This window comes from Salvelinus sp. IW2-2015, linkage group LG33 (genome assembly GCF_002910315.2).
Source record: "Salvelinus sp. IW2-2015 linkage group LG33, ASM291031v2, whole genome shotgun sequence".
Taxonomy (NCBI): Eukaryota; Metazoa; Chordata; class Actinopteri; order Salmoniformes; family Salmonidae; genus Salvelinus; species Salvelinus sp. IW2-2015.
In genome coordinates, this window is record NC_036872.1 from 23,616,188 (window position 1) to 23,641,211 (window position 25,024).

The 25,024-nt window shown below is 43.5% G+C and overlaps 1 protein-coding gene across 2 annotated transcripts in view; it reads left to right on the plus strand.

Annotated features, from left to right (window-relative positions):
- Positions 1–25,024, plus strand: part of LOC111957857 (ras GTPase-activating-like protein IQGAP2) — a 90,277-nt gene that overhangs the window by 32,378 nt on the left and 32,875 nt on the right. Inside the window, exons 4-13 of one of the 2 annotated variants that reach the window (XM_023978900.2) lie at positions 312–389; positions 1,785–1,861; positions 13,806–13,873; positions 16,607–16,720; positions 16,976–17,154; positions 17,820–17,907; positions 18,143–18,330; positions 20,938–21,025; positions 21,180–21,343; positions 21,527–21,687. In XM_023978900.2, coding sequence (XP_023834668.1) covers positions 312–389; positions 1,785–1,861; positions 13,806–13,873; positions 16,607–16,720; positions 16,976–17,154; positions 17,820–17,907; positions 18,143–18,330; positions 20,938–21,025; positions 21,180–21,343; positions 21,527–21,687 — 1,205 coding nt within the window. The remainder of the gene's footprint in view (positions 1–311; positions 390–1,784; positions 1,862–13,805; positions 13,874–16,606; positions 16,721–16,975; positions 17,155–17,819; positions 17,908–18,142; positions 18,331–20,937; positions 21,026–21,179; positions 21,344–21,526; positions 21,688–25,024) is intronic. The other variant, XM_023978901.2, reaches the window with a different exon arrangement.

The window sequence follows — 25,024 nt, forward strand, 5'->3', positions numbered from 1 at the left end:
CCTCTCCCCCGCACCTCTCCCCCGCACCTCCATGGCGTCATAAAGGAAATGTCTAATCCCAGATCCAACGCAGACAGCCCCACTTCCTGTCAACCATCTCCCAAGGGACAGAGAGATGCCCTCCCCCATGTTAAAAACAGCAGCTGTGCTGACAACACACTCACGCACACACTCTCCTTCATCTTTCCGTGTGCATGCACGTGCACGTCCTTGCATGCGTGTGATTCCTACCAAAAACATGCTATTTCTGATACACAACAGACTCAGTTGCAGGGATCTAATATTTCTATTTTGTCTGTGTTTGTCTCCAGCACACAGGACTTCACTTCAGACACACAGACAACACAGTGCAATGGCTACGGGCCATGGAGTCTGTAGGGCTGCCTAAGGTACGACTAACACACACACACACACACACACACTGCCCAAATCCCTCCTACCAGAGGCATACAGTATCAGAACCTTGTAGTAACTGGTGATATCACAAGGCTGAGATGCCTGTTATGGATTTTACTAAGTCAAATGGCAGTTAGTTTCAGAGTGGGTGACAAGGAATAAGTTAGCCCTAAATATTTCAAAAACTAAAAGCATTGTATTTGGGACAAAACATTCACTAAACCCTAAACCTCAAGTCAATTTTGTAGTAAATAATGTGGAAATTGAGCAAGTTGAGATGACTAAACTGCTTGGAATAACCCTATATTGTAAACTGTCATGGTCAAAATGTATTGATACAGTAGTAGCTAAGATGGGGAGAAGTCTGTCCATAATAAAGCGATGCTCTGCCTTCTTAACAATACTATCAACAAGGCAGGTCCTACAGGCCCTAGTTTTGTCGCACCTTGACTACTGTTCAGTCGTATGGTCAGGTGCCACAAAAAAAGGAGAGGAAAATTGGCTCAGAACAGGGCAGCACGGCTGGCCCTTGGATGTACACAGAGAGCTAATATTAATAATATGCATGTCAATCTCTCCTGGCTCATAGTGGTGGAGAGATTGACTTCATCACTACTTGTATTTATGAGAGGTATTGACATGTTGAACGCACCGAGCTGTCTGTCTAAACTACTGGCACACAGCTCGGACACACGTGCATACTCCACAAGACATGCCACCAGAGGTTTCTTCACAGTCCCCGAGTCCAGAACAGACTATGGGAGGCACACAGTACTACGTGGAACTCTATTCCACATCAAGTAACTGATGCAAGCAGTAAAATTCGATTTAAAAAACATATAAGACAACACCTTATGGCACAGCGGGGACTGTGAAGCAACACAGACACATGCATACACACACAATAACATATGCGCTATATACACACATACACATGGATTTAGTACTGTAGATATGTGATAGTGGTGGAGTAGGGGCCTGAGGGCACACAGTGTGTTGTGAAATCTGTGAATGTATTGTAATGTTTTTTAAATTGTATAATGGCAGCAGCTAATGGGGATCCATAATAAATACAAATAGATTGCTTCACTGTTGTTCACCACTACTGTTCCCTTTTGGGAAACACATGGACATCCACAGCAGTCAGCCAGGTAGGTGTATGTACAGTGAGACACACTGACAGGCAAGAATTACATCACCCAAAGGTGTGTGGCAGTGGCCAGGAGGATACAGAGGAATAGTGTCAGACTGCTTCAGGTTGAAAATGAGCTGACAGTCTGAAAGATGTAGTGTGCTCGCTGTGCCTCTTGGCTGCTGCACTGTGCAAGGTATCAGGAGACGTTAATGAAAGACCTATGACTAATGCCTCCTCTGGTTGCTACTTTCAGATATTCTATCCTGAAACGACAGATGTGTACAATCGCAAAAACATGCCCAAGGTGGTGTACTGCATACACGCATTAAGGTAAGACAGGGAGAATTCCAACACAAGGTGGGTTTTCTATCTGACTCACCCCCCATTAGGCTTACTGCTCAGTGCTTACATCATGCCTCTTACTCTTTGTCCAAAACACACTAGAATATTTCTTGTTTCTTGACTGCACATTATATTGTGTAGGAGACCTACGTTTTTAGCTCTTCTTCTGATGTTTGAAGAGCACTAAAAGCATATCATATAATATTAATGTCAAAATGGGACTTGAGGATCATTTTTGAAAAGGTTCATGTGTGAAACAAGAGAAGTGAAGATGAATGGAGGAAAATGGTAAAAGATGACATGAAACTAGTATCGGCTGTTTCAGTTTATGGTTAAAACATGCTATTTTCACGATTCATGGAAAGAAGATGTGGCAATATGCAGTCATTTCCCAAGCTTGCCGTTGTTTTTGTGTGTTTGTATGGATATCGTTTGCGCATGCAATGCTAGGTACAGCCTCAGAACTGATAGGTGACTTCCTGTATACATTGAGTCATTTCCTGCCAACAGACTGCTTCAATTTGTAAGCTTCCTCGAGCTATTTAGTGTCTCCTTTGACAATGTTCGCTTGAGTCTACAAGAGAACACAATGATGTCATTCTCACATAGTATCGTCTGTAAGGAAAGACAGATGTTATATTGGGAGCTGACGGTGGTAGAAGGGCCTGTCTATCACTCAACTTTTTAGTTTTTTAATTAATAGCCCTCTCACCATATTTTAATGTGAAGCATATTTTCTTATGTGCAGTCAGTGTTGACTCTGACTCCTAACTTTCAGTGAGCATTGAAATACCTGTGTTATATGAAAGATGAACTGGAATGGGTTTATCTGAGATCATGTTCAGAGGGATTTTACTACACAACCTCAAGCGTTAGGCTTTCTGCTCTATATACATCACACACCCATTATAGCCTATATAACATTATGGCAGGTTCACACATTATAGCCTGTACAGTGGCTTGCGAAAGTATTCACACCCCTTGGCATTTTTCCTATTTTGTTGCCTTACAACCTGGAATTAAAATCGATTTTTTTTTTGGGGGGGGGGAGATTTAATCATTTGATTTACGCAACGTGCCTACCACTTTGAAGATGCAAAATAATTTTGGGGTGAAACAAACAAGAAATAAGACAAAAAACAGCGTGCATAACTATTCACCCCCCCACCCCCCCTCAAAGTCAATACTTTGTAGCGCCAAACTTTTGCAGCAATTACATCTGCAAGTCTCTTGGGGTATGTCTCTATAAGCTTGGCACATCTAGCCACTGGGATGTTTGCCTATTCTTCAAGGCAATTGAGGTCTGGGCTTGACTAGGCATTTAAATGTTTCCCCTTAACCACCCGAGTGTTGCTTTAGCAGTATGCTTAGGGTCCTTGTCCTGCTGGAAGGTGAACCTCCGTCCCAGTCTCAAATCTCTGGAAGACTGAAACAGGTTTCCCTCAAGAATTTCCCTGTATTTAGGCAGATCCATCATTCCTTCATTCTGACCAGTTTCCCCAGTCCTGCCGATAAAAAAACATCCCGACAGCATGATGCTGCCACCACCATGCTTCACTGTGGGGATGGTGTTCTCTGGGTGATGAGAGGTGTTGGGTTTGCGCCAGACATCGGGTTTTTCTTGATGGCCAAAGCTCAATTTTAGTCTCATCTGACCAGTGTACCTTCTTCCATATGTTTGGGGAGTCTCCACGTGCCTTTTGGCGAACACCAAACGTGTTTGCTTATTTTTTTCTTTAAGCAATGGCTTTTTTTCTGGCCACTCTTCTGTAAAGCCCAGCTCTGTGGAGTGTACAGCTTAAAGTGGTCCTATGGGGACAGATACTCCATTCTCCGATGTAGAGCTTTGCAGCTCCTTCAGGGTTATCTTTGATTAATGCCCTCCTTGCCTGGTCTGTGAGTTTTGGTAGGTGTGCCTCTCTTGGCAGGTTTGTGTGTGTTGCCATATTCTTTCCATTTTAATAATGTATTTAATGGTGCTGCGTGGGATGTTAAATTTGGGATTTTTTTTATAACCCTGATCTGTACTTCTCCACAACTTTGTCCCTGACCTGTTTGGTGAGCTCCTTGGTCTTCATGGTGCCGCTTGCTTGGTGGTGCCCCTTGCTTAGTGGTGTTGCAGACTCTGGGCTGTCATGATCTCATACTGAGATTATATTTGCACACAGGTGGACTTTATTTGGTGTTCTCGTATCAGTATCTCTACTTGCACATTCATCTTCTGCACATCTATCACTCCAGTGTTTAATTGCTAAATTGTAATTACTTCGCCACTACGGCCTATTTATTGCCTTACCTCCCTAATCTTACCTCATTTGCACACACTGTATATATACTTTTCTAATTGTGTTATTGACTGTATGTTTGTTTATTCCATGTGTAACTCTGTGTTGTTTGTGTCACACTGCTTTGCTTTATCTTGGCCAGGTCGCAGTTGGAAATGAGAACTTGTTCTCAACTGGCCTACCTGGTTTTACTAATTTTACTAATTATGTGACTTCTGAAGGTAATTGGTTGCACCAGATCTTATTTAGGGGCTTCATAGCAAAAGGGGTGAATACAGATGCACGCACCACTTTTCCGTTTTTATTTTGTATAATTATTTGAAACAAGTTATTTTTCTTCATTTCACTTTCCCAATTTGGAATATTTTGTGTATGTCCATTACATAAAATCCAAATAAAAATCTATTTAAATTACAGGCTGTAATGCAACAAAATAGGAAAAATGCCAAGGGGATGAATACTTTTGCAAGGCACTGTATCATGTTATGGCAGGTTCACACATTATAGCCTATATAACGTTGTTATGGCAGGTTCACACATTATAGCATATAGAGTGCCTTCAAAGTATTCACACCCCTTGACTTTTTCTACATTTTGTTGTTTTACAAAGGTGGGATTAAAATGGATTTAATTGAATTTTTTGTCAATGATTTACACTAAATACTCTAGTGACAAATTGGAAGAAAAATTCTAACATTTGTTAAAAATATATGACAAATTAAACACTAATATATCTTGATTAGATAAGTATTCAACCCCCTGAGTCAATATATGTTAGATTCACCTTTGGCACTGATTACAGCTGTGAGTCTTTCTGGATAAGTCTCTAAGAGCTTTGCACACCTGCATTGTACAATATTTGCACATTATTATTCAAAAAATTCTTCAAGCTCTGTCAAGTTGGCTTTTTTCAAGTCTTGCCATCGATTTTCAATTTGATTTAAGCCAAAACTGTAACTCAGCCACTCAGGACCATTCAATGTCGTTTTGGTAAGCCACTCCAGTGTATATTTGGCCTTGTGTTTTAGGTTATTGTTCTGCTCAAAGGTTAATTTGTCTCCCAGTGTCTGTTGGAAAGCAGACTGAACCAGGTTTTCCTATAGGATTTTGCATGTGCTTAGCTCTATTCCATTTATTTTAATCCTAAAAAGCTCCCTAATCCTTGCCGATGACAAGCATACTCATAACATGATACTTGAAAATATGAAGTGGTAGGGTAGTTAGTGATGTGTTGGGTTGGATTTGCCCAAAACGTAACGCTTTGTATTCAGGACATAAAGTACATTTGCCAATTTTTTTGCAGTTTTACTTTAGTGCCTTATTGGAAACAGGATGCATGTTTTTGAATATTTTTTTATTCTGTACAGGCTTCCTTTTCAAATAAAATAAAATAAAATGGTATTTGTCACATGCGCTGAAAACAACAGGTGTAAACTTTACAGTGAAATGATTACTTACAAGCCCTTAATAACAAACAATGCAGTTTTAAGAAAATCACTAAAAAAGTAAGAGATAAGAATAACAAATGATTAAAGAGCAGCAGTAAATATCAATAGCAGGACTATATACAGGGGGTACCGGTACAGAGTCATGCCTGGCCGTGCAGTCATGGGTGAACAGGGAGTACAGGAGGGGACTGAGGACACTCCCCCGAGGGGCCCCTGTGTTGAGGATTAGCATGGCGGATGTGTTGTTACCTACCCTTACCACCTGGGGGCAGCCCGTCAGGAAGTCCAAGGCCCAGTTGCAGAGGGAGGTGTTTAGTCCCAGGGTCTTTAGCTTATTGATGAGCTTTGAGGGCACTATGGTGTTGAACGCTGAGCTGTAGTCAAAGAATAGTATTCTCACATACTGTAGGTGTTCCTTTTGTCCAGGTGGGAAAGGGCAGTGTGGAGTGTAATCGAGATTGCATCATCTGTGGATCTGTTGGTGCGGTATGTAAATTGGAGTGTGTCTAGGGTTTCTGGAATAATGGTTTTGATGTGAGCCATGACCAGCCTTTCAAAGCATTTCATGGCTATAGACGTGAGTGCTACGGGTAGGTAGTCATTTAGGCAGGTTGCCTTGGTGTTCTTGGGCACAGGGACTATGGTGGTCTGCTTAAAACATGTTGGTATTATAGACTCAGACAGGTAGAGGTTGAAAATGTCAGTGAAGACACTTGCCAGTTGGTCAGCGCATGCTCGGAGTACACAACCAGGTAATCCGTTTGGCCCCGTGGCCTTGTGATTGTTGACCTGTTTAAAGGTCTTACTCTCATCGGCTGCGGAGAGCGTGATCACACAGTCGCCCGAACAGCTGATGCTCTCATGCATGTTTCAGTGTTACTTGCCTCGAAGCGAGCATAGAAGTTATTTAGCTCATCTGGTAGGCTCGTGTCACTGGGCAGCTCTCGGCTATGCTTCCCTTTTGTAGTCTGAAATAGTTTGCAAGCCCTGCCACATCTGATGAGTGTCGGAGCCAGTGTAGTATGATTCGATCGTACTACATTCGTCAGCTCTACCCTTTAGCTCAATGCGAATGTTGCCTGTAATCCATGGCTTCCTGTTGGGGTATGTACGCGTACAGTCACTGTAGGGACGACGTCCTCGATGCACTTATTGATAATGCCAGTGACTGATGTGGTGTACTCCTCAATGCCATCGGAAGAATCCTGGAACATATTCCAGTCTATGCTAGCAAAGCAGTCCTGTAGTTTAGCATCTGCTTCATCTGACCACTTTTTTATAGACTGAGTCACTGGTGCTTCCTGCTTTAATTTTAGCTTGTAAGCAGGAATCAGGAGGATAGAGTTATGGTCAGATTTGCCAAATGGAGGGTGAGGGAGAGCTTTGTACGCGTCTCTGTGTGTTGAGTAAAGGTGGTCTAGAATTTGTTTCCCTCTGGTTGCACATTTTTAACATGCTGATAGAAATGAGGTAAAACTGATTTAAGTTTCCCTGCATTAAAGTTCCCGGCCACTAGGAGCTCTGGATGAGCGTTTTCCTGTTTGCTTATGACGGAATGCAGCTCATTGAGTGCGGTTTTGGTTACAGCGTTGGTCTGTGGTGGTATGTAGACAGCTACAAAAAATATAGATAAACTCTCTAGGTAGATAGTGTGGTCCACAGTTTATCATGAGATACTCTACCTCAAGCGAGCAAAACCCTGAGACTTCCTTAGATATCGTGCACCAGCTATTGTTTACAAAAATGCATAGGCTCCCGCCCCGTTTCTTATCAGAGGCTGCTGTTCTGTCCTGCCGATAGTGTATAACCCGCCAGCTGTATGTTCTTATTGTCGTCGTTCAGCCATGACTCGGTAGTGATGTACATGCTTTCAGTTCGTCCCATTTACAGTGCTTTGCAAAAGTTTTCATCCCCCTTGCCGTTTTTCCTATTTTGTTGCATTACAACCTGTAAAGCCCTTACATAAGATCTGGTGCAATCAATTACCTTCAGAAGTCACATAATTAGTTTGATTGCACACAGGTGGACTTTATGTAAGTGTCACATGGTCTCAGTATATACAGTTGAAGTCGGAAGTTTACATACACTTAGGTTGGAGTCATTAAAACTCGTTTTTCAACCACTCCACAAATTTCTTGTTAACAAACTATAGTTTTGGCATGTCGGTTAGGACATCTACTTTGAGCACGACACAAGACATTTTCCCAACAATTGTTTACAGATTATTTCACTTATAATTCACTGTATCACAATTCCAGTGGGTCAGAAGTTTACATACACTAAGTTGACTGTGCCTTTAAACAGCTTGGAAAATTTCAGAAAATTATGTCATGGCTTTAGAAGCTTCTGATGGCCTAATTGACATCATTTGAGTCAATTGGAGGTGTACCTGTGGATGTATTTCAAGGCCTACCTTCAAACTCAGTGCCTCTTTGCTTGACATCATGGGAAAATCWAAAGAAATCAGCCAAGACCTCAGAAATAAATTGTAGACCTGAACAAGTCTGGTTCATCCTTGGGAGCAAATTCCAAATGCCTGAATGTACCACGTTCATCTGTACAAACAATAGTATGCAAGTATAAACACCACGGGACCACGCAGCCTTCAAACCGCTCAGAAAGGAGACGCGTTCTGACTCCTAGAGAGGAACATACTTTGGTGTGAAAAGTGCAAATCAATCCCAGAACAGCAGCAAAGGACCTTGTGAAGATGCTGGAGGAAACAGGTACAAAAGTATCTATATTCACATTAAAACGAGTCCTATATCGACATAACCTGAAAGGCAGCTCAGCAAGGAAGAAGCCACTGCTCCAAAACCGCCATAAAAAAGCCAGACTACGGTTTGCAACTGCACATGGGGACAAAGATCACACTTTTAGGAGAAATGTCTGTTGGTCTGATGGAGAAAAGAAAATAGAACTGTTTGGCCATAATGACTATCATTATGTTTGGAGGAAAAGGGAGAAGCTTGCAAGCCGAAGAACACCATCCCAACCGTGAAGCATGGGGGTGGCAGCATCATGTTGTGGGGGTGCATGGCTGCAGGATGGACTGGTGCACTTCACAAAATAAATGTCATCACGAGAGAGGAAAATTGTGGGAATATTGAAGCAGCATCTCAAGACATCAGTCAGGAAGTTAAAGCTTTGTCGCAAATGGTTCTTCCAAATGGACAATAACTCCAAGCATACTTCCAAAGTTGTGGCAAAATGGCTTAAGGACAACAAAGTCAAGGTATTGGAGTGGCAAAGCCCTGACCTCAATCCTATAGAAAATGTGTGGGCAGAACTGAAAAAGCGTGTGCGAGCAAGGACGCCTACAAACCTGACTCAGTTACACCAGCTCTGTCAGGTTGAATGGGCCAAAATTCACCCAACTTATTGTGGGAAGCTTGTGGAAGGCTACCAGAAACGTTTGACCCAAGTTAAACAATGTAAAGGCAATGCTACCAAATACTAATTGAGTGTATGTAAACTTCTGACCCACTGGGAATGTGATAAAATAAATAAAAGCTGAAATAAATCATTCTCTCTACTATTATTCTGACATTTCACATTCTTAAAATTAAGTGGTGACCCTAACTGACCTAAGACAGGGAATTTTTACTTGGATTAAATGTCAGGAATTGTGAACGCTGAGTTTAAATGTATTTTCCTAAGGTGTATGTAAACTTCCGACTTCAACTGTATACACCTGTTCTGAAAGAGTCCCAGAGTCTGCAACACCACTAAGCAAAGGGCACGACCAAGCAAGCGGCACCATGAAGACCAAGGAGCTCTCCAAACAAGTCAGGGACAATGTTGTGAAGAAGTACAGATCAGGGTTCGGGTTTAAAAAATATCAGAAACTTTGAACATCCCACAGAGCACCATTAAATCCATTATAAAAAGAATATGGCAACACAACAAACCTGCCAAGAGAGGGCTGCCCACCAAAACTCACAGACCAGGAAAGGGCATTAATCTGAGAGGCAACAAAGAGACCAAAGATAACCCTGAAGGAGCTGCAAAGCTCTACAGCAGAGATTGGAGTATCTGTCCATAGGACCACTTTAAGCTGTACACACCATAGAGCTGAGCTTCACAGAAGAGTGTGCCAGAAAAAAAGCCATTGCTTAAAGAAGAAAGTAAGCAAACACATTTTGTGTTCACCAAAAGGCTTGCGGGAGACTCCCCAAACATATGGAAGAAGGTACTCTGGTCAGATGAGACTAAAATGTAGCTTTTTGTCCAAGGAACATGCTATGTCTGGCGCAAACCCAACACCTCTCATCACCTAGAGAATACCATCCCCACAGTGAAGCATGGTGGTGGCAGCATCATGCTGTGGGGATGTTTTTCATTGGCAGGGACTGGGAAACTGGTCAGAATTGAAGGAATGATGGATGGTGCTAAATACAGGGAGATTCTAGAGGGAAACCTGTTTGTCTTCCAGAGATTTGAGACTGGGATGGAGGTTCACCTTCCAGCAGGACAATGACCCTAAGCATACTGCTAAAGCAACACGCGAGTGGTTTAAGGGGAAACATTTAAATGTCTTGGAATGGCCTAGTCAAAGCCCAGAAACTCAATCCAATTGAGGATCTGTGGTATGACTTAAAGATTGCTTTACACCAGCGGACCCCATCCAACTTGAAGGAGCTGAAGCAGTTTTGCCTTGAAGAATGGGCAAAAATCCCAGTGTCTAGATGTGCCAAGCTTATAGAGACTTACCCCAAGAGACTTGCAGCTGTAATTGCTGCAAAAGGTGGCTCTACAAAGTATTGACTTTGGGGGGGGGGGGGGGGTGAATAGTTATGCACGCTCAAGTTTTCAGTTTTTTGTCTTATTTCTTGTTTCACAATAAAAAATATTTTGGATCTTCAAAGTGTTAGGCATGTTGTGTAAATCAAATGATACAAACCCCCCAAAAATCTATATTCATTCCAGGTTGTAAGGCAACAAAATAGGAAAAATGCCAGGGGGGGAATAGTTTCGCAAGCCACTGTATTTTCCAGCGATTGAAGCCAGCAGAACGGAAGGCAAGGGCAGATTAGCCACTCGTCGCCTGATCCTCACAAGGCATCCTGATCTCTCCGCGAAACCTACGTTTCATTTTTCCAGCCATTCACGGGATCTGGACCTGTTCAGGTGTCCGTAGTATATTCCTTGCGTGCGACTCATTGAAGAAGAACTCCTCGTCCAATTTTAGGTGCGTTATCCCAGTTCTGATGCCCAGAAGGTCTTTTCGGTCATAAGTGACGGTAACAGCAACATTATGTACAAAACAAGTTTAAAAACAATGCGAAGAAACAAACAAAATAGCATGGTTGGTTAAGAGCCGATAAGACAGCAGCCCTACCCTCCGGCGCCATCTTTACTCAATTCACTCTGTCATTTAGGTTAGTATTGTGGAGTAACTACAATGTTAATGATCCATCCTATCACAGCCATTAAACTCTAACTGTTGGCCTCATGCCAAAATCCCTGGGCAGTTTCCTTTCTCTCCGGCAACTGAGTTAGGAAGGACACATGTATCTTTGTAGTGACTGGCTGTAATGCTACACCATCCAAAGACATTTTTTAATAACTTCACCATGCTCAAAGGATATTCAGTTTCTGCTTTTTTTATTTTAACCATCTACTAATAGGTGCCCTTCTTTTGTGAGGCATTGGAAAAACCTCCCTGGTCTTTGTGGTTGAATCTGTGTTTGAAATTCACTGCTCGACTGAGGGACCATACAGGTAATTGAACAGTATGTGTGGAGTACAAAGATGAGGTATTCAAAAATCCATGCAATTTATTATGCGACTTGTCTACTCCTGAACGTATTTAGGCTTGCCATAAATGGGTTGAATATTGACTCAAGACATTTCAGATTTTCATTTTTTTATTTGTAAACATTTAAAATATATATATAACTCCACTTTGACATTATAGGTATTGTGTGTAGGCCAGTGACACATAATCTCAAATTAATCCATTTTACATTTCAAAATGTACAACAAAATGTGTAAAAAGTCAAAGGGTGTGAACTTTCTGAAGGCACTGTTATAACATTAATGCAGGTTCATACATTATAACCTATATAACATTGTTATTACAGCTTCACAGCTGTTGCAGGCGTGGGTTGGCCTTAGATTATTACGCTAAAAGGCATTACTGTTAACTTTATTCATGGATTGAAAGTGTGTTAAGGGTAGTAGAGAACCCCATCAGTCACTCTCACACAGCCCTCTCTAACTCCCGCTCTTTTTTCAAAGGTCATGATTGATTCATGTCCTTATTATGCACTGTGCTATCATAAACATCCCACAGGTTTGACAGATAGCCAAGTTCCAGCTACCTACTTTAACGGCTCTCTGTCCAGTGCTTTTGAACACTGAATAACTGATATAACTGCATAATGTAGTAGACACACCCCTGTTAACATCTCTAGAAAATAAACAGCCTATAACAGTGCTTCCCAACCTTTTTCGGTTAATGTACTACCAAGTACATTTTGCTCTGCCCAGAGTTACCTTGCAGTACCCCGCTCATGCATTTGACCAGTAAGCCTATGGTCTCATGAGTCATCTCAAGTACCCCCTGTGGATAGGCCATGTACCCCCAGGGCTCCTAGTACCCCTTGTTGTTTAAACACTGGCCTATAAGACAGGCCGGCCTATACTGAGGATGCATCCCAAATGGCACCCTTTCCCTATTTAGTGCACTACTTAAATGGCACCCTTTCCCTATTTAGTGCACTACTTTTGACCAGTCAGTCAGCCAGTCAGTCTCCAGTCTCACCTCAGAGCTGCTGTCATATTGTGGTGGTGATAGTAGAAGTAACAGATCTGTAGTGACATTTTGTCATTGTGTGAAGTCAGTGGTGTCACTGTTAGTATCTGGTTTTGTACTGACTGGTTTTATTCCAGACCCTGTGTTCTGTGACCACATTGACTGTCATGTATACAGTACACATACACTGTCATGTGTACAGAGAAGAGTGGTTTGTAATGTATACAGTGCTTGACTTGGACTGAAATAGGTGCTGGTATCATTTTGGGTGCCGTTACTGTTTAGGTGCAGGAACTCCACAATATTTTTAGCCAGTATTTTAGGAAGTGCAGGAACTCGAGCAGTAGAACATTTACGGTGCTGCTATTCAGTACCGCTAAGCTCCTGCCCAAGTCGAGCACTACTCGTACAGTATATCCATCTGAATGTGACAGAGAATTAGAGTGAATGCGTTAGCTAGTTTACTTGTTTTTTTCTCTCTTTGAGCTGTTTGGTCATGGCCCATGAGGGCAGGCTTCCTTCCCTGCCTGTGCGCGCACACGTGCTCTTCCTTCCTGGTAGTGCGGTCTAACCCCCATTGGGAGCCAGGGTAGGGAATCAACTCTGAGGAGAAGTAGACACACTGGGCTAGTGAGCCTTTGTTGAGATTTCAGTGAAGTGGAAAAATAGAAAGGCAACACAATAGAATGGAAACAACATAATAAACCTTTGGCCTTCCCTCTGTCCTAGCAGACTTTAAACCCCTCAGGAAGACACCCGTACCTCTGTAGCCCAATCTATAATTCATGCCCACTTATCAGGAACCTGCTGGCAGATGAAAGTTTAATGCAGTTTCCAGCCACCTGTTTGTTTCAGGTTAATTGGGCTCAGTACAGTCAGTGCAGTTGGCTTGTCAGTATTCTGACTGTTGCTTTCTCTGAGCACATATTGCTCCCCTGTGGGGAAAAGGGGGAATTGCAGTTTATTGGGCCAATGCTCTTCTAGCTCAGTCTGGAGAAGATGGATGTTTCAAGGTCCCCTTGGGATGCATCCTTCCTTCCTCACTTCCTTCAAGTTGTCACTTATTGGACTGACATGCTTTCATAGGTGAAAGCAATACGGTGGATCCCTTGCTGACCCAAGGGCAAGAGGAAGGAAGGATGCATTTCTAAAGTATTCAAGCAAGGGAAAAGTGTGGATAGATCCAGATGTTAGTAAATTATGTTTCCCCTGCCTCTGAGTCATTGAATAAACATAGCCACATCTTATCTACCACTTTAGTACCCTTTATCCTTACCATTAAATCTAAATTAACGTTCTGAGCGCTTCATACCATTCCATCCCTCGACCCCAGACAGTTATTCTCCAGGATACTTGAAACAAAACCTGACTAGAAGTAGCTCTACTAAATGACCAAAATGAAATGAAAATGTAACATAACCTTGTGTTTTTTTTCTCAGTTTATACCTGTACAAACGGGGCATTGCACCACAGATCCAGGACCTGCTGGGGAAAGTGGCCTTCACAGGTAAGAAAGACCAACCTACAGTTGCATTTTACCAGGCTCCAGTGGTATTTTACTGTAGCATTTTACCAGGCTACACTAGTGTTTTACAAAGCTACAGTAGCATTTAATCCACCAGCTCTTCTATTCCAGCATGATAATTAGAGATCTAGTAAGAGCCATAGCTTGAGTTCACCCTGTACTTTAAAATCAACACGTAGTGTTTTCCTCTGTCTGGCACCAGCCTGGTTTTGATTGAATGCTGGGTGCTTGAACCCGTAAGAACAGTTGCTGTAGGAACCTGCAAGTAAGCATTTCGTTGGACAGTGACTAGTAAAACTTGAAACTAGTGTAAAGAGGTACTACAGTATAATGAACTTGTTGCTACATAGTGTTGTAGTGAAGGAGGAACTGCTGTAGTAATTACTACCTCTCTTTGAAACTAAAGGAAAACATGACTCATTTAGTCTTGCTTGCGAAAGTGTGTGTTTGTGTGTGTAGGATTAGAGCCTAAAGGGGGGTGGTAATGACAGATAATTAGTGCTCTTGTTTGGTTTTGATTGAAACAACGTCATCACTCGCACCTAGCTGCATGTTCAATTCGATAAGCACTGTGGAGATCAGTATGATATACTGTGGTTGTTGTGAGTGAAGTGGGAAGGACCCACCACATGTCTAATCTGGATGAATAACTGCAACATAACACTTAATCATAAAAAAACACTTTAACCTTTATCGATTGCTATCAGTGACTGAAGTTATTCACTTGTACTCCAACGCCATAAAAAATAATTCACCTCCAAGAGGAGATATTCACTGAGTGTACAAAACATTAGGAACACCTTCCTAATCTTGAGTTGCACCCCATTTTGCCCTCAGAACAGTCTCAATTTGTCAGGGAATGGACTCTACAAGGTGTTGAATGCATTCCACAGGGATGCTGGCCAATGTTGACTCCAATGCTTCCCACAGTTGTCAAGTTGGCTGGTGGTGAAACATTCTTGATACACACGGGAAACTGTTGACCCAGAAGAGTTGCAGTTCTTAACACACTCAAACTGGTGCGCCTGGCACCTACATCCATACCTTGTTCAAAGGCACTTACATCTTTTGTCTTGCCCATTCACCCTCTGAATGGCACACATACACAATCCATGTCTCAAATGTCTTGAGACTTAAAAATCCTTCTTTACCGGTCTCCTCCCCTTCATCTACCCTGATAGAAGTGGATTTAACAGGTGACATCAATAAGGGATCATAGCTTTCACATGGTCAGTCTGTCAATGTTCCTAAGGTTTTGTATACTCAGTGTATGTTATATGAAAAGGTGGACAATATCAAAGTACTGTAGGCTAATATGACTGAAATAGATACAGTGCATTCGGGAAGTATTCAGACCCCTTGAATTTTTTTTTTGTGACGTTACAGCCTTATGTGTATCCCGTCGTATGTACACTGTCCAAGAAAATGCTTACTTGCAGGTTCCTACAGCAACTGTTCATATGGGTTCAAGCACCCAGCATTCAATCAAAACCTGTCAGGTGCCAGACAGAGAAGAACACTACATGTGGATTTTTAAGTAATCAACAAGTGGTCACTGACTGAGCTCCAGAGTTCATCTGTGGAGATGGTAGAAACCTTCCAGAAGGACAACCATCTCTGCAACACTCCACCAATCAGGTGGAGTGGCCAGACGGAAGCCACTCCTCAGTAAAAGGCACATTACAGCCAGCTTGGAGTTTGCCAAAAAGCACCTAAAGGACTCTCACACCATGAGAAGCAAGATCCTCTGGTCTGATGAAACCAAGATTGAACTCTTTGGCCTGAATGCCAAATGTCACTTCTGTAGGAAACCTGGCACCATCCCTACACTGAAGCATGGTGGTGGCAGCATCATGCTGTGGGGATGTTTTTCAGCAGCAGGGACTGGGAGACGAGTCAATATCGAGGGAAAAATTAACAGAGCAAAGTACAGAGAGATCCTTGATGAAAACCTGCTCTAGAGTGCTCAGGATCTCAGACTGGGGCGACGGTTCACCTTCCAACAGGACAACGACCTTAAGCACACAGCCAAGACAACGCAGGAGTGGCTTCGGGACATGTTTCTGAATGTCCTTGAGTGGCACATCCAGAGCCCGGACTTGAACCTGATCGAACATCTCTGGAGAGACCTGAAAATAGCTGTGCAGCGACTCTCCTCATCCAACCTGACAGAGCCTGAGAGGATTTGCAGAGAAGAATAGGAGAAACTCCCCAAATACAGGTCTGCCAAGCTTGTAGCGTCATACCCAATAAGCCTCAAGTCTGTAATCGCTGCCAAAGGTGCTTCAACAAAGTACTGAGTAAAGGGTCTGAATACTTATGTAAATGTGAGATTTCTGTTTATTTGTAATGTGCAAAAAGTTTTTGCTTTGTCATTATGGGGTATTGTGTGTAGATTGATGATGGAAAAAAACTATTTCATACATTTTTGAATAAGGCTGTAACGTAACAATGTGGAAAAAGTCAAGGGGTCTGAATACTTTCCGAATGCACTGTATGCCAGTCATGCAACGCAGAAGTCATGTGTTGATGACATTCCTTACTGTAAATACTAGCTTACTAAAACAGCTTAAGTTCACTGTATTGCTTTGTAATTTCTCCAAAGTGTCTTGATGTTCTATATTTTGCCAGTGAATTAGCAGACCCCTATCCCAGGGGTGTCGAGGTTTCCTGCTGTATCAGTCTGGTTGTATTGCGTTCCTGTCTGTCCTACAGAGGAGGAGATCAGTAACATGCGGAGCGAGCTGGAGAAGTACGGCATTCAGATGCCAACCTTCAGTAAGATAGGAGGCATCCTGGCCAACGAGCTCTCGGTGGACGAGGCAACCTGTGAGTAGTACAGTACGCTGTTCCATCCACTGGAGACCACATGTCTTCTATCCTACTCCTGGAGAGACCCATAGGGTGTCCAGGGTTTGGTTCCAGCCCAGCACTAAAACGCCCAATTCAACTAATCCAGCCTTTGATGATTAGTTGAATCAGGTGTGTTAGTGCTGGGCTATAACAAGTCTGACCTCTCATAGACAGACATACAGACATGTTTACTGCCGAGTGGTACTCATTCTTGCTGGTGACCCTCCCCAGTGCACGCTGCTGTGTTTGCCATCAACGAGGCGGTGGATAAGGGTGAGGCGGCTGTGACCATAGGGACATTGAAGAACCCCAACGCTATGCTGAGGAACACTGGGGAAGAGCTGGCCCAGGACTACCAGGACACTCTTAGCCGGGCCAAGGCCAGCAAGGAGCTCCAGGCCTCAGGCAGGGTGAGGAACTCCCAAACCCTCCCTGATGTTGCCCTTTCCACCCAAGAGGCATCCAGAAGAAGGCTGTCTTTTGACCAGAGACCTATGGGTCCTGAGTCCTGGTAGAAGTTTCAAAACTGACCTTGGATCAGCATCTTGATCCTGTTCTAAACAGAAATAGTATAGTATTAGAGTCTTGTCTGCAGTGAATTCCACCTGTAACACCCAGCAGCCCTTCCCATGACATTCCAGTGGCTGCAGCATCAGCTAAACTCCCACTACAGCACTAGTCTTCCCACACCAACTGGTATCTTTCCTCTCATACTCCTCACTAACTCTGTGTAAACATGACCCGCTGTGTTAAATTAAACATTATTTCAGCAAAGTCATGATCTTAAATCTAAAGTTATGATGGCCAGATTGTCAACAGTTTTAGCATGACGGTGTGTTTTAGTTTCAATCGTAGTAGTAATGACATGATCGGAATCCATGGAACGGTATCGAACACATCAGACATGCTTTCCATGTGTTTAATACCATTCCATTTACTCCATTCCAGCCATTATTATGAGCCGTCCTCCCCTCAGCAGCCTCCTGTGGTTTCAATATGCACAAACTGTAAAAACCTTGAATGTATGTTTATAGTCCGTCTAACACAATGCTTTTTCTCTTGTCTCCCTGCTCAGCGCTCTTCCATAGCCACAGAGGAGAGAGATGTTTATGAGGAGCTGCTGACCCAGCAGGAGATCCAGAGCTGCGTCGACCTTGTTAACAGTAACTACCGTCACTCTTATGACCTCAAAAATGTGTATTCTGAACATCTAGGATAGGCCTTCAGGATGTGACTGGTGGATCTTCTACCTTTTCTACAGCCGGTTTAAGATCTCATGTCAAAACAAGGGGTTGGACACCCCTTGTCTACAGATTTGTGGCTGAGGGTTGATTTATTTGGGATGTGTCCCGTGTCTGTCTCCATCCAACCCCTGCTCCCTCGTGTCTGTCTCTCCAGCCCAGGTGGCGGTGCGGCAGGTGAACCAGGCCATCTCTGCCCAGAATGAGGCTGCTCTGCTAGTTGGGCTCAAGGTGCTGGCCCTGGGGCTGCTGGGAGTCCAGGAGGCTAACTCTCACTGGTACATGGAGCACTTCACCTCCTACTGCCAAGTCCAGGCTCGGGTCAGTAAGGACACTGGTCAAATGGTGGATTCACGTCTAGTAGGTTGGCTATACCATATGGCTATGGGCTACACTAGTTCATTTAGCAGACCAAGATTTGCTTAGAATTCCATTCCATTATTTGATATTTTGTAGTATGAAGAATACAATTGAACATAGCTGAATGAAATAGAAAAGGATATTTTCTCCAAACGATTTCTGAGGGAGTACGTACATGCGGCTATTCTGTGTTGAGCGGTTAACAAAGAAACTGGGTCCTCCTATATGCTTAATTTATAGTTATATGCAACTTTAGTTGTGATCCAAACGTTGGGCTATATGTTTTGATTTTTAATACATTCTAAGGCTGCATGATGTGACCTAAAGATGATTTGAAAAAAATTGCACGAAAGGCATGAGCTCTGCTTAGTTTCTTGCGCAGGCTGTACATTTACATTACATTTACATTTAAGTCATTTAGCAGACGCTCTTATCCAGAGCGACTTACTGTACACACTACATCAGTCTCTGATTCACAATTTGACAAGCACTTGACATGCCTTGAATTTCCTGGTGACATCCCCCTTGTGTGGCTGTAATGCCCCCTAAAAAAATCCATGCCTTTTGCGGCCAGAGGCCGTTGTGCCCTTGGGCTGAATATAATCATTATAATTCCCTTCTCCCGGCTGCGTGCTCTGAAGCACCTCTCACTCACATGGCTCTCTCAGATATCTCAATTCTTATTAGCCAATGCCCGTCACGTGATCGGGTCCTTCTCACAGGCATCTCAGCTCCGAAGTAGGCTACAAGGCAAGACCGACACATCGGGGACAGTTGTGGGATGCGATAGATCCCAAATTAATACAACCACTCACATCAAAAAAACTTTTAAAAGCAATGAGGCTGATGCAACAGATCAGAACGTTTAGCTTAAAATGTTGATCAATTATTAGGCTGTTTCTTCACTTTATAAGCGCAGCAATGTGCACATGGTAGTAGGCTATAAGCGCAAATGTTCTAAAATGCAATCAATTAGCGGGAAAACACCATTCTCAAAAGTGACTGTAAATACGATTATGCATGTAATGCTTGATTATAAAGGTGCATTTTTATGGTTAAAATCATGTTCCCCAAACTTAAAGCTCACGCGCCGCTTATGTATGCCAGTTAGGCTCTACACCGGTTGTAAAGCAGATTTATGTGCTTCATTTCAAGAAGTTATTTGGCCCCTCTAGTTGTAATACAAACCGTATCAAAATATATAGACCTATGGGCTAGGCTACATGATGTTTGCGACTATCATTTGAAAAATTCGCACAAAAAAGACATGCTCTGTTTCTTGCCTTACTGCACACAAGCTGGGCATCATTCACAAGATATAGCCTATCACTTGTGAATGATATATATTAATATTGTCAGACTATTCTTGATTTAATTTTGTCTTTACATATATTATTTAGTATATGTGTGAAATAAGTTTTGATTTAGAATGGACCATTATCATGCACGTGTCTCGGAACAGGGGCAGGGTAAAAAAAAAATACACCCGGTCTCCTGGGTGGCGCAGTGGTCTAGGGCACTGCATCGCAGTGCTAGCTGCGCCACCAGAGTCTCTGGGTTCARGCCCAGGCTCTGTCGCAGCCGGCCGCAACCGGGAGATCCGTGGAGCGACGCACAATTGGCATAGCGTCGTCCGGGTTAGGGAGGGTTTGGCCGGTAGGGATATCCTTGTCTCAGTATGTAAAAATAAATAAAAATAAATAAATACATTTAATAAAATGTATGCACTCTACTGTAAGTCGCTCTGGATAAGAGCGTCTGCTCTTGGCCGGTAGGGATATCCTTGTCTCAGTATGTAAAAAAATGTAATAAAATGTATGCACTCTACTGTAAGTCGCTCTGGATAAGAGCGTCTGCTAAATGACTAAAATGTAAATGTAAATAAGTTTTGATTTAGAATGGACCATTATCATGCACGTGTCTCGGAACAGGGGCAGGGTAAAAAAAATACATGTCATCTATGCACTTAAATAGCAAATGGAGGACGCTTTTCCCGTTCATTATTCACGCCAGCCAGGTAGGCTATACTCCTGTTGCAAAGCAATGTGCTTAATATTAGGAAAGTTGAGAAATAAATATAGTAGGCCTAGCCAAAAGAAAGCTGTTGGGATCCTCCTCTTTTTAATAGAGTCCATCAAAACTCTGAAATGTTGCGCAAAAAAGGGCTCATGGGCTCTCATGAAGTGTTTGATTAGATTTTAGAACACATTTGCATTGATGTCAGAGTGATTAGATGGACAATAGAGTGCTGAGTACCAGGCAGTTAGCAAGTTTGGTAGGCTACTAATGACCAGCAGCAGCATCAGAGCTTAGAGAAGCCTAGTTATCGTGACTAAACGGACATGTGGAATTTGACTGCGTCATGACTCGAGACCGCCGGTGTGGCGGTAATACGGTCACCATAACAGCCCTAGTAGGGGATATAAGGTATCCCATAAAAATAAGTGAGAATGCCTACACACTGTGTGTTTGCCTTTAAGAGCATAAGATGGCAGTCTTAATTCATTGATGCAAGTTGCATTAGTGTTACAGAACCCAGAATTTTCTATTGAATTGAACTTGTCACCCAAACACTTTCTCTGTGGACCTCAGGACGATGGAGGTGCAGTGATGCTGGAGAGGGAGGAGATTCAGAGGGTGGTCATATCCTGTAACGACTTTGCTGAGGCAGAGAAACGAAGTATGCACCCCTCACCCTCCATCACTCATTTTGTAATATTCCCCAGTGTTTCAAAGTTCAGTGTTGGTACTATAAGTATGTATGTGTGTGTATGTCTTTGCCCCTATAGTACAGTTAATATGAAAATGTTGAGTATGATATTTTTGCTACGCAGAACTGGAGGCCATTACAGCGATCAACTCGGCCATTCGTCATGGAGTAGCAGCAGAGACTATAGAGGAGCTGATAAACCCAGAGGCCCAGCTCCCCATAGTCTACCAGACTGCTGCCAACCTCTACCAGACCGAACTGTTCAGCCTGCAGATACAAGGAGCAAAGGTGACACACGCACAAACACAGAGACATTACTCTTTTCTTATTTTAAGCTACAATATAATGTTGTACAGTTGTGGTTGCTGGTTGTCACACCCTAGCTAGGTTGGCCGGTGGGCAGACAGTTGTGCGTGTGTGTCTGGTTGTATGTCCAGTATATGATCACTAATCTCTGGTTGTATCTAACAGGCAGGCCTGGGGCATGAGGAGCTGTCTGTTGCAGTGGAGATGCTGTCTGCGGTGGCCGTGCTCAACGAGGTACTGGACACCAAGGACCCCCAGGCTGTCACTGAACAGCTTTCTGACTCTCCTCTGGGCTTCAGCAACATGGACCACGACAACCTGCACAGGTAGCTACCAACACCACAACCTGCACAGGTAGCTAACACCAACACCACAACCTGCACAGGTAGTTAACACCAACACCACAACCTGCACAGGTAGCTAACACCACCACCACAACCTGCACAGGTAGCTAACACCACCACCACAACCTGCACAGGTAGCTACCACATTCACGGACTGACCTCTAACTCTGGCCCTAACGCCATCTTATGGTGAGGCTGTTCCCCGTCAGTCGGAGAGGAGCACCGGATGGTATTACTGATCCCGTACGGTACCTGGCCCAAAGGGGGTGACGGCTTCTGAACAACGATGTAGTCTCGTGCACTTCGCTATATCGTCCAGACATTGTCATGTCTGGCACTCCCGATCATATTTAGCTTTAACCTCATGTCGCTGTGCTCATAGTCCATGCCTGAACAACTGGCCCTTTGTCCGCAGAGCGGTAGCAAGCTATACTTACGCTTCCGCTCGAGAAGCAGACACGCCCAGTCCTTCAGAACTTGCTCGTTCCGGTGTTAACGAGACTCCCGTGTGTGTGTTGGTGATGTGGGTGTGTGTGTGGGTAGCTTTTGGTGGTGCCAGTTCAGGGTTGTGTGTGTTGTGGGTGTCGTAGTGTGTCGAGTGTTCGACCGGAGATCAGAAGGCCGACTTTAAAGACGTGCAAGATGATTAATTCGGACCCGTGAGTGCCAAGAAAGCCTTAATGTATCAACCATTTAAAACTCTGGCATGCTATCGCAATAGAACAAAAAAAAAACGATTTCTTAAACAAATAAAATAAAAAGGAACCCATTCAAGAGGCTACTAGGGAGTACGTGCCACACGACCAAAGCACAGATGGAGATTTCGTGGTAAAGATTTAAAAGCAGATGGCCTATGCGGGACCGATATCCACCGCTTAAACCATCGCGTATACAACAACTCTTATGTAAGGAGTTACTTAGTGCGTAGGTAACCCCTGTTTGCTGCATTGTCGGCACCAGGTAGCGTCTTACTGATCATAATTCTTACTCAAATCGAACGACTCCATAGGGTAGAGTGCGTTAGATAGGTTATGGCCTGGCAGTCGGACTTACTTACTGATCACTTCTACTTGAGCTACGGATACTCAGACTGTATCGCTGCCAGAATCTCTTGCGAGCAGGGTAGCTCGACAAAACTCTTATTCAATATTACGAAATGCCGATCAGTAAGGTTATGCTGCATTCGGCTGACGCGGCAGACCTGCAGAACAGGTACGCTAACGAAGCGCTCTTCTAATAATCTACTGCACCATCGGTGCGTATGAATGGTGTCAAACGACCTCGTGCACAGCGTAGCGCTGCAAATAACAACTACTCCGGGCTATCAATTCTGACCTCTTTGAGATTATTAACTGTGTGTGGTATAGGTGTATGGCCTGGCAAACCGATTCGTGGGGGGCCCTGTCTTTATATTACCTGATCTGTGGGTATAGGTTATGCCTGCGACTTACACAGGTAGGTTAGCTTCCGGAAAATCTACCGCTATTCTCATTCATTATACTTACTGTATTGACCTGGCTGGGGTGTAGTACCGGTTTCTATTTTGGGCAACAGGTGTAAGACACCCGGCTCCTATTGCAAAAATAATCAATGCACTAAAAGCCCCTGTGCACATGGCTGTAGTCGGCGTTAGACCTACGGACTCTTATAAAATATATATTGGAACTTTAATTTAACTGTGGTATAAAAAATCAGTCGTTATAAGAACCATGCATCTCGGCGGACACACACCATCATCTATCATTTATATTAACTGATCATCCCTACCTGTGGTAAGTAACTGCGCTTATGCGCTGCAATTCGCGATTCAAAACTCTTTATTTATTACTGTCAGACAAAATCTGTGGTTAGCGTATGCTCTGCAGCAAAATCGTAGGCCTAATCCTGTCACATCGACGCAGAAAAAAAAAGTGACGCATGAATGAAGATGAGATACAGGGGCGGCGTTCTAACGCTATGCAACACGAATCGAGCTTTATTTTCTGGGGTGCACTAAAATCTGCACCACCGCGCTTAGGCTATAAAATGTCCGAATAAATAAGCATACAAACTGAGACATGGGCCGGGTTTGGATAGGTCTGTCCCCCACGCCTTAAAGAAAGTTTGATGAGCTCATCATCAATGCAGAGGTTTGTAGTGAATGCCAGATGTAATGACCATTTGGCATCATACATTTAACAGTTCCACCACGTTTTCAGCTGCTACACCAACATGCTGACTTCTACCGAATAAGATATATTTTTAGATATATACTAATTTACAATTAACAATACTAAAACCGCTGACCTGAAGCAGCATCAATCACCGAGCGGTTTGCCGTTTGTCTCCCTCCATTTTCCCCCTCACCCCCCACTTCCTCTCCTACAACTAGTCTCCCATCCCACAGCCACACACAGGACACAACCTCTAACCTACTAAAAGGAAATAACCCCACACACTTACTACTCCCATAGTCCTACCCACCCAATCATCCCCACCCAACCCCCGTGTCACAACACACAGCACGACTGAGAGAAAAACAAATCCCTAGGCGAAAAGAGAGGTGGGTTGTTTGGGTGGAGAAATCCCGCCCGGTCAAACCCAGGTGGTCCTCGCGCCTGCATTCTCTATGACTGAATATCGACGGATGCCACACAAACAAGCATTTTGATTCACAAAGTCGATAAAAGCACATACTTCAACAAACAAGAATCACAAACGACTAAGATCTTAACTTGATGCTCGTCTTGTCAACTTTAGGACTCTGAACTATCTCTTATGCGATTAATATAATTGAGGACTGTGATCAAGCTGTATGGCAATGTATCCCCTGCCCTGCTTTTCATAGTAATGTTTTGCGTAATTCATCGTTTGCAAATTCCACCTGCCCAGCTGCATATATAGGGATCGAGCATATCATGTAATCTATGATTCGAGCATGACTTCATAAACTGTCAACAAAACTACAGAAAAATGGCTACCAGAAACTCTCATGGAGCTTGGCTCTAACTGTCTCCTGAATTCTCCTTTGGCTTACGACTTAACAAGATCCCCTATGTCAGTTTCCGTTTCCTTTTTTGCAAATCAGGACAGTTTCCTTTCACCCCTTACGTTTAGCACACCCCAACTATCTGTCATATACAGGAACCCCACACCACTTCGCCTCGGAGAGGAACTCGTCCCAGGTCACCAAGTGGAGCAGCAGATTAACACGTAGAACTGGGTCGTGTGTGACTATATGTGAACCTCCCTGGCGCCTCCCCCCCCCCCCTCCGGGCTGCTCTCCCTCGTCTCTCGTTTTCCCCCCCCCCACTCTCTCCTACTTCCTCTTTCTCTCTTG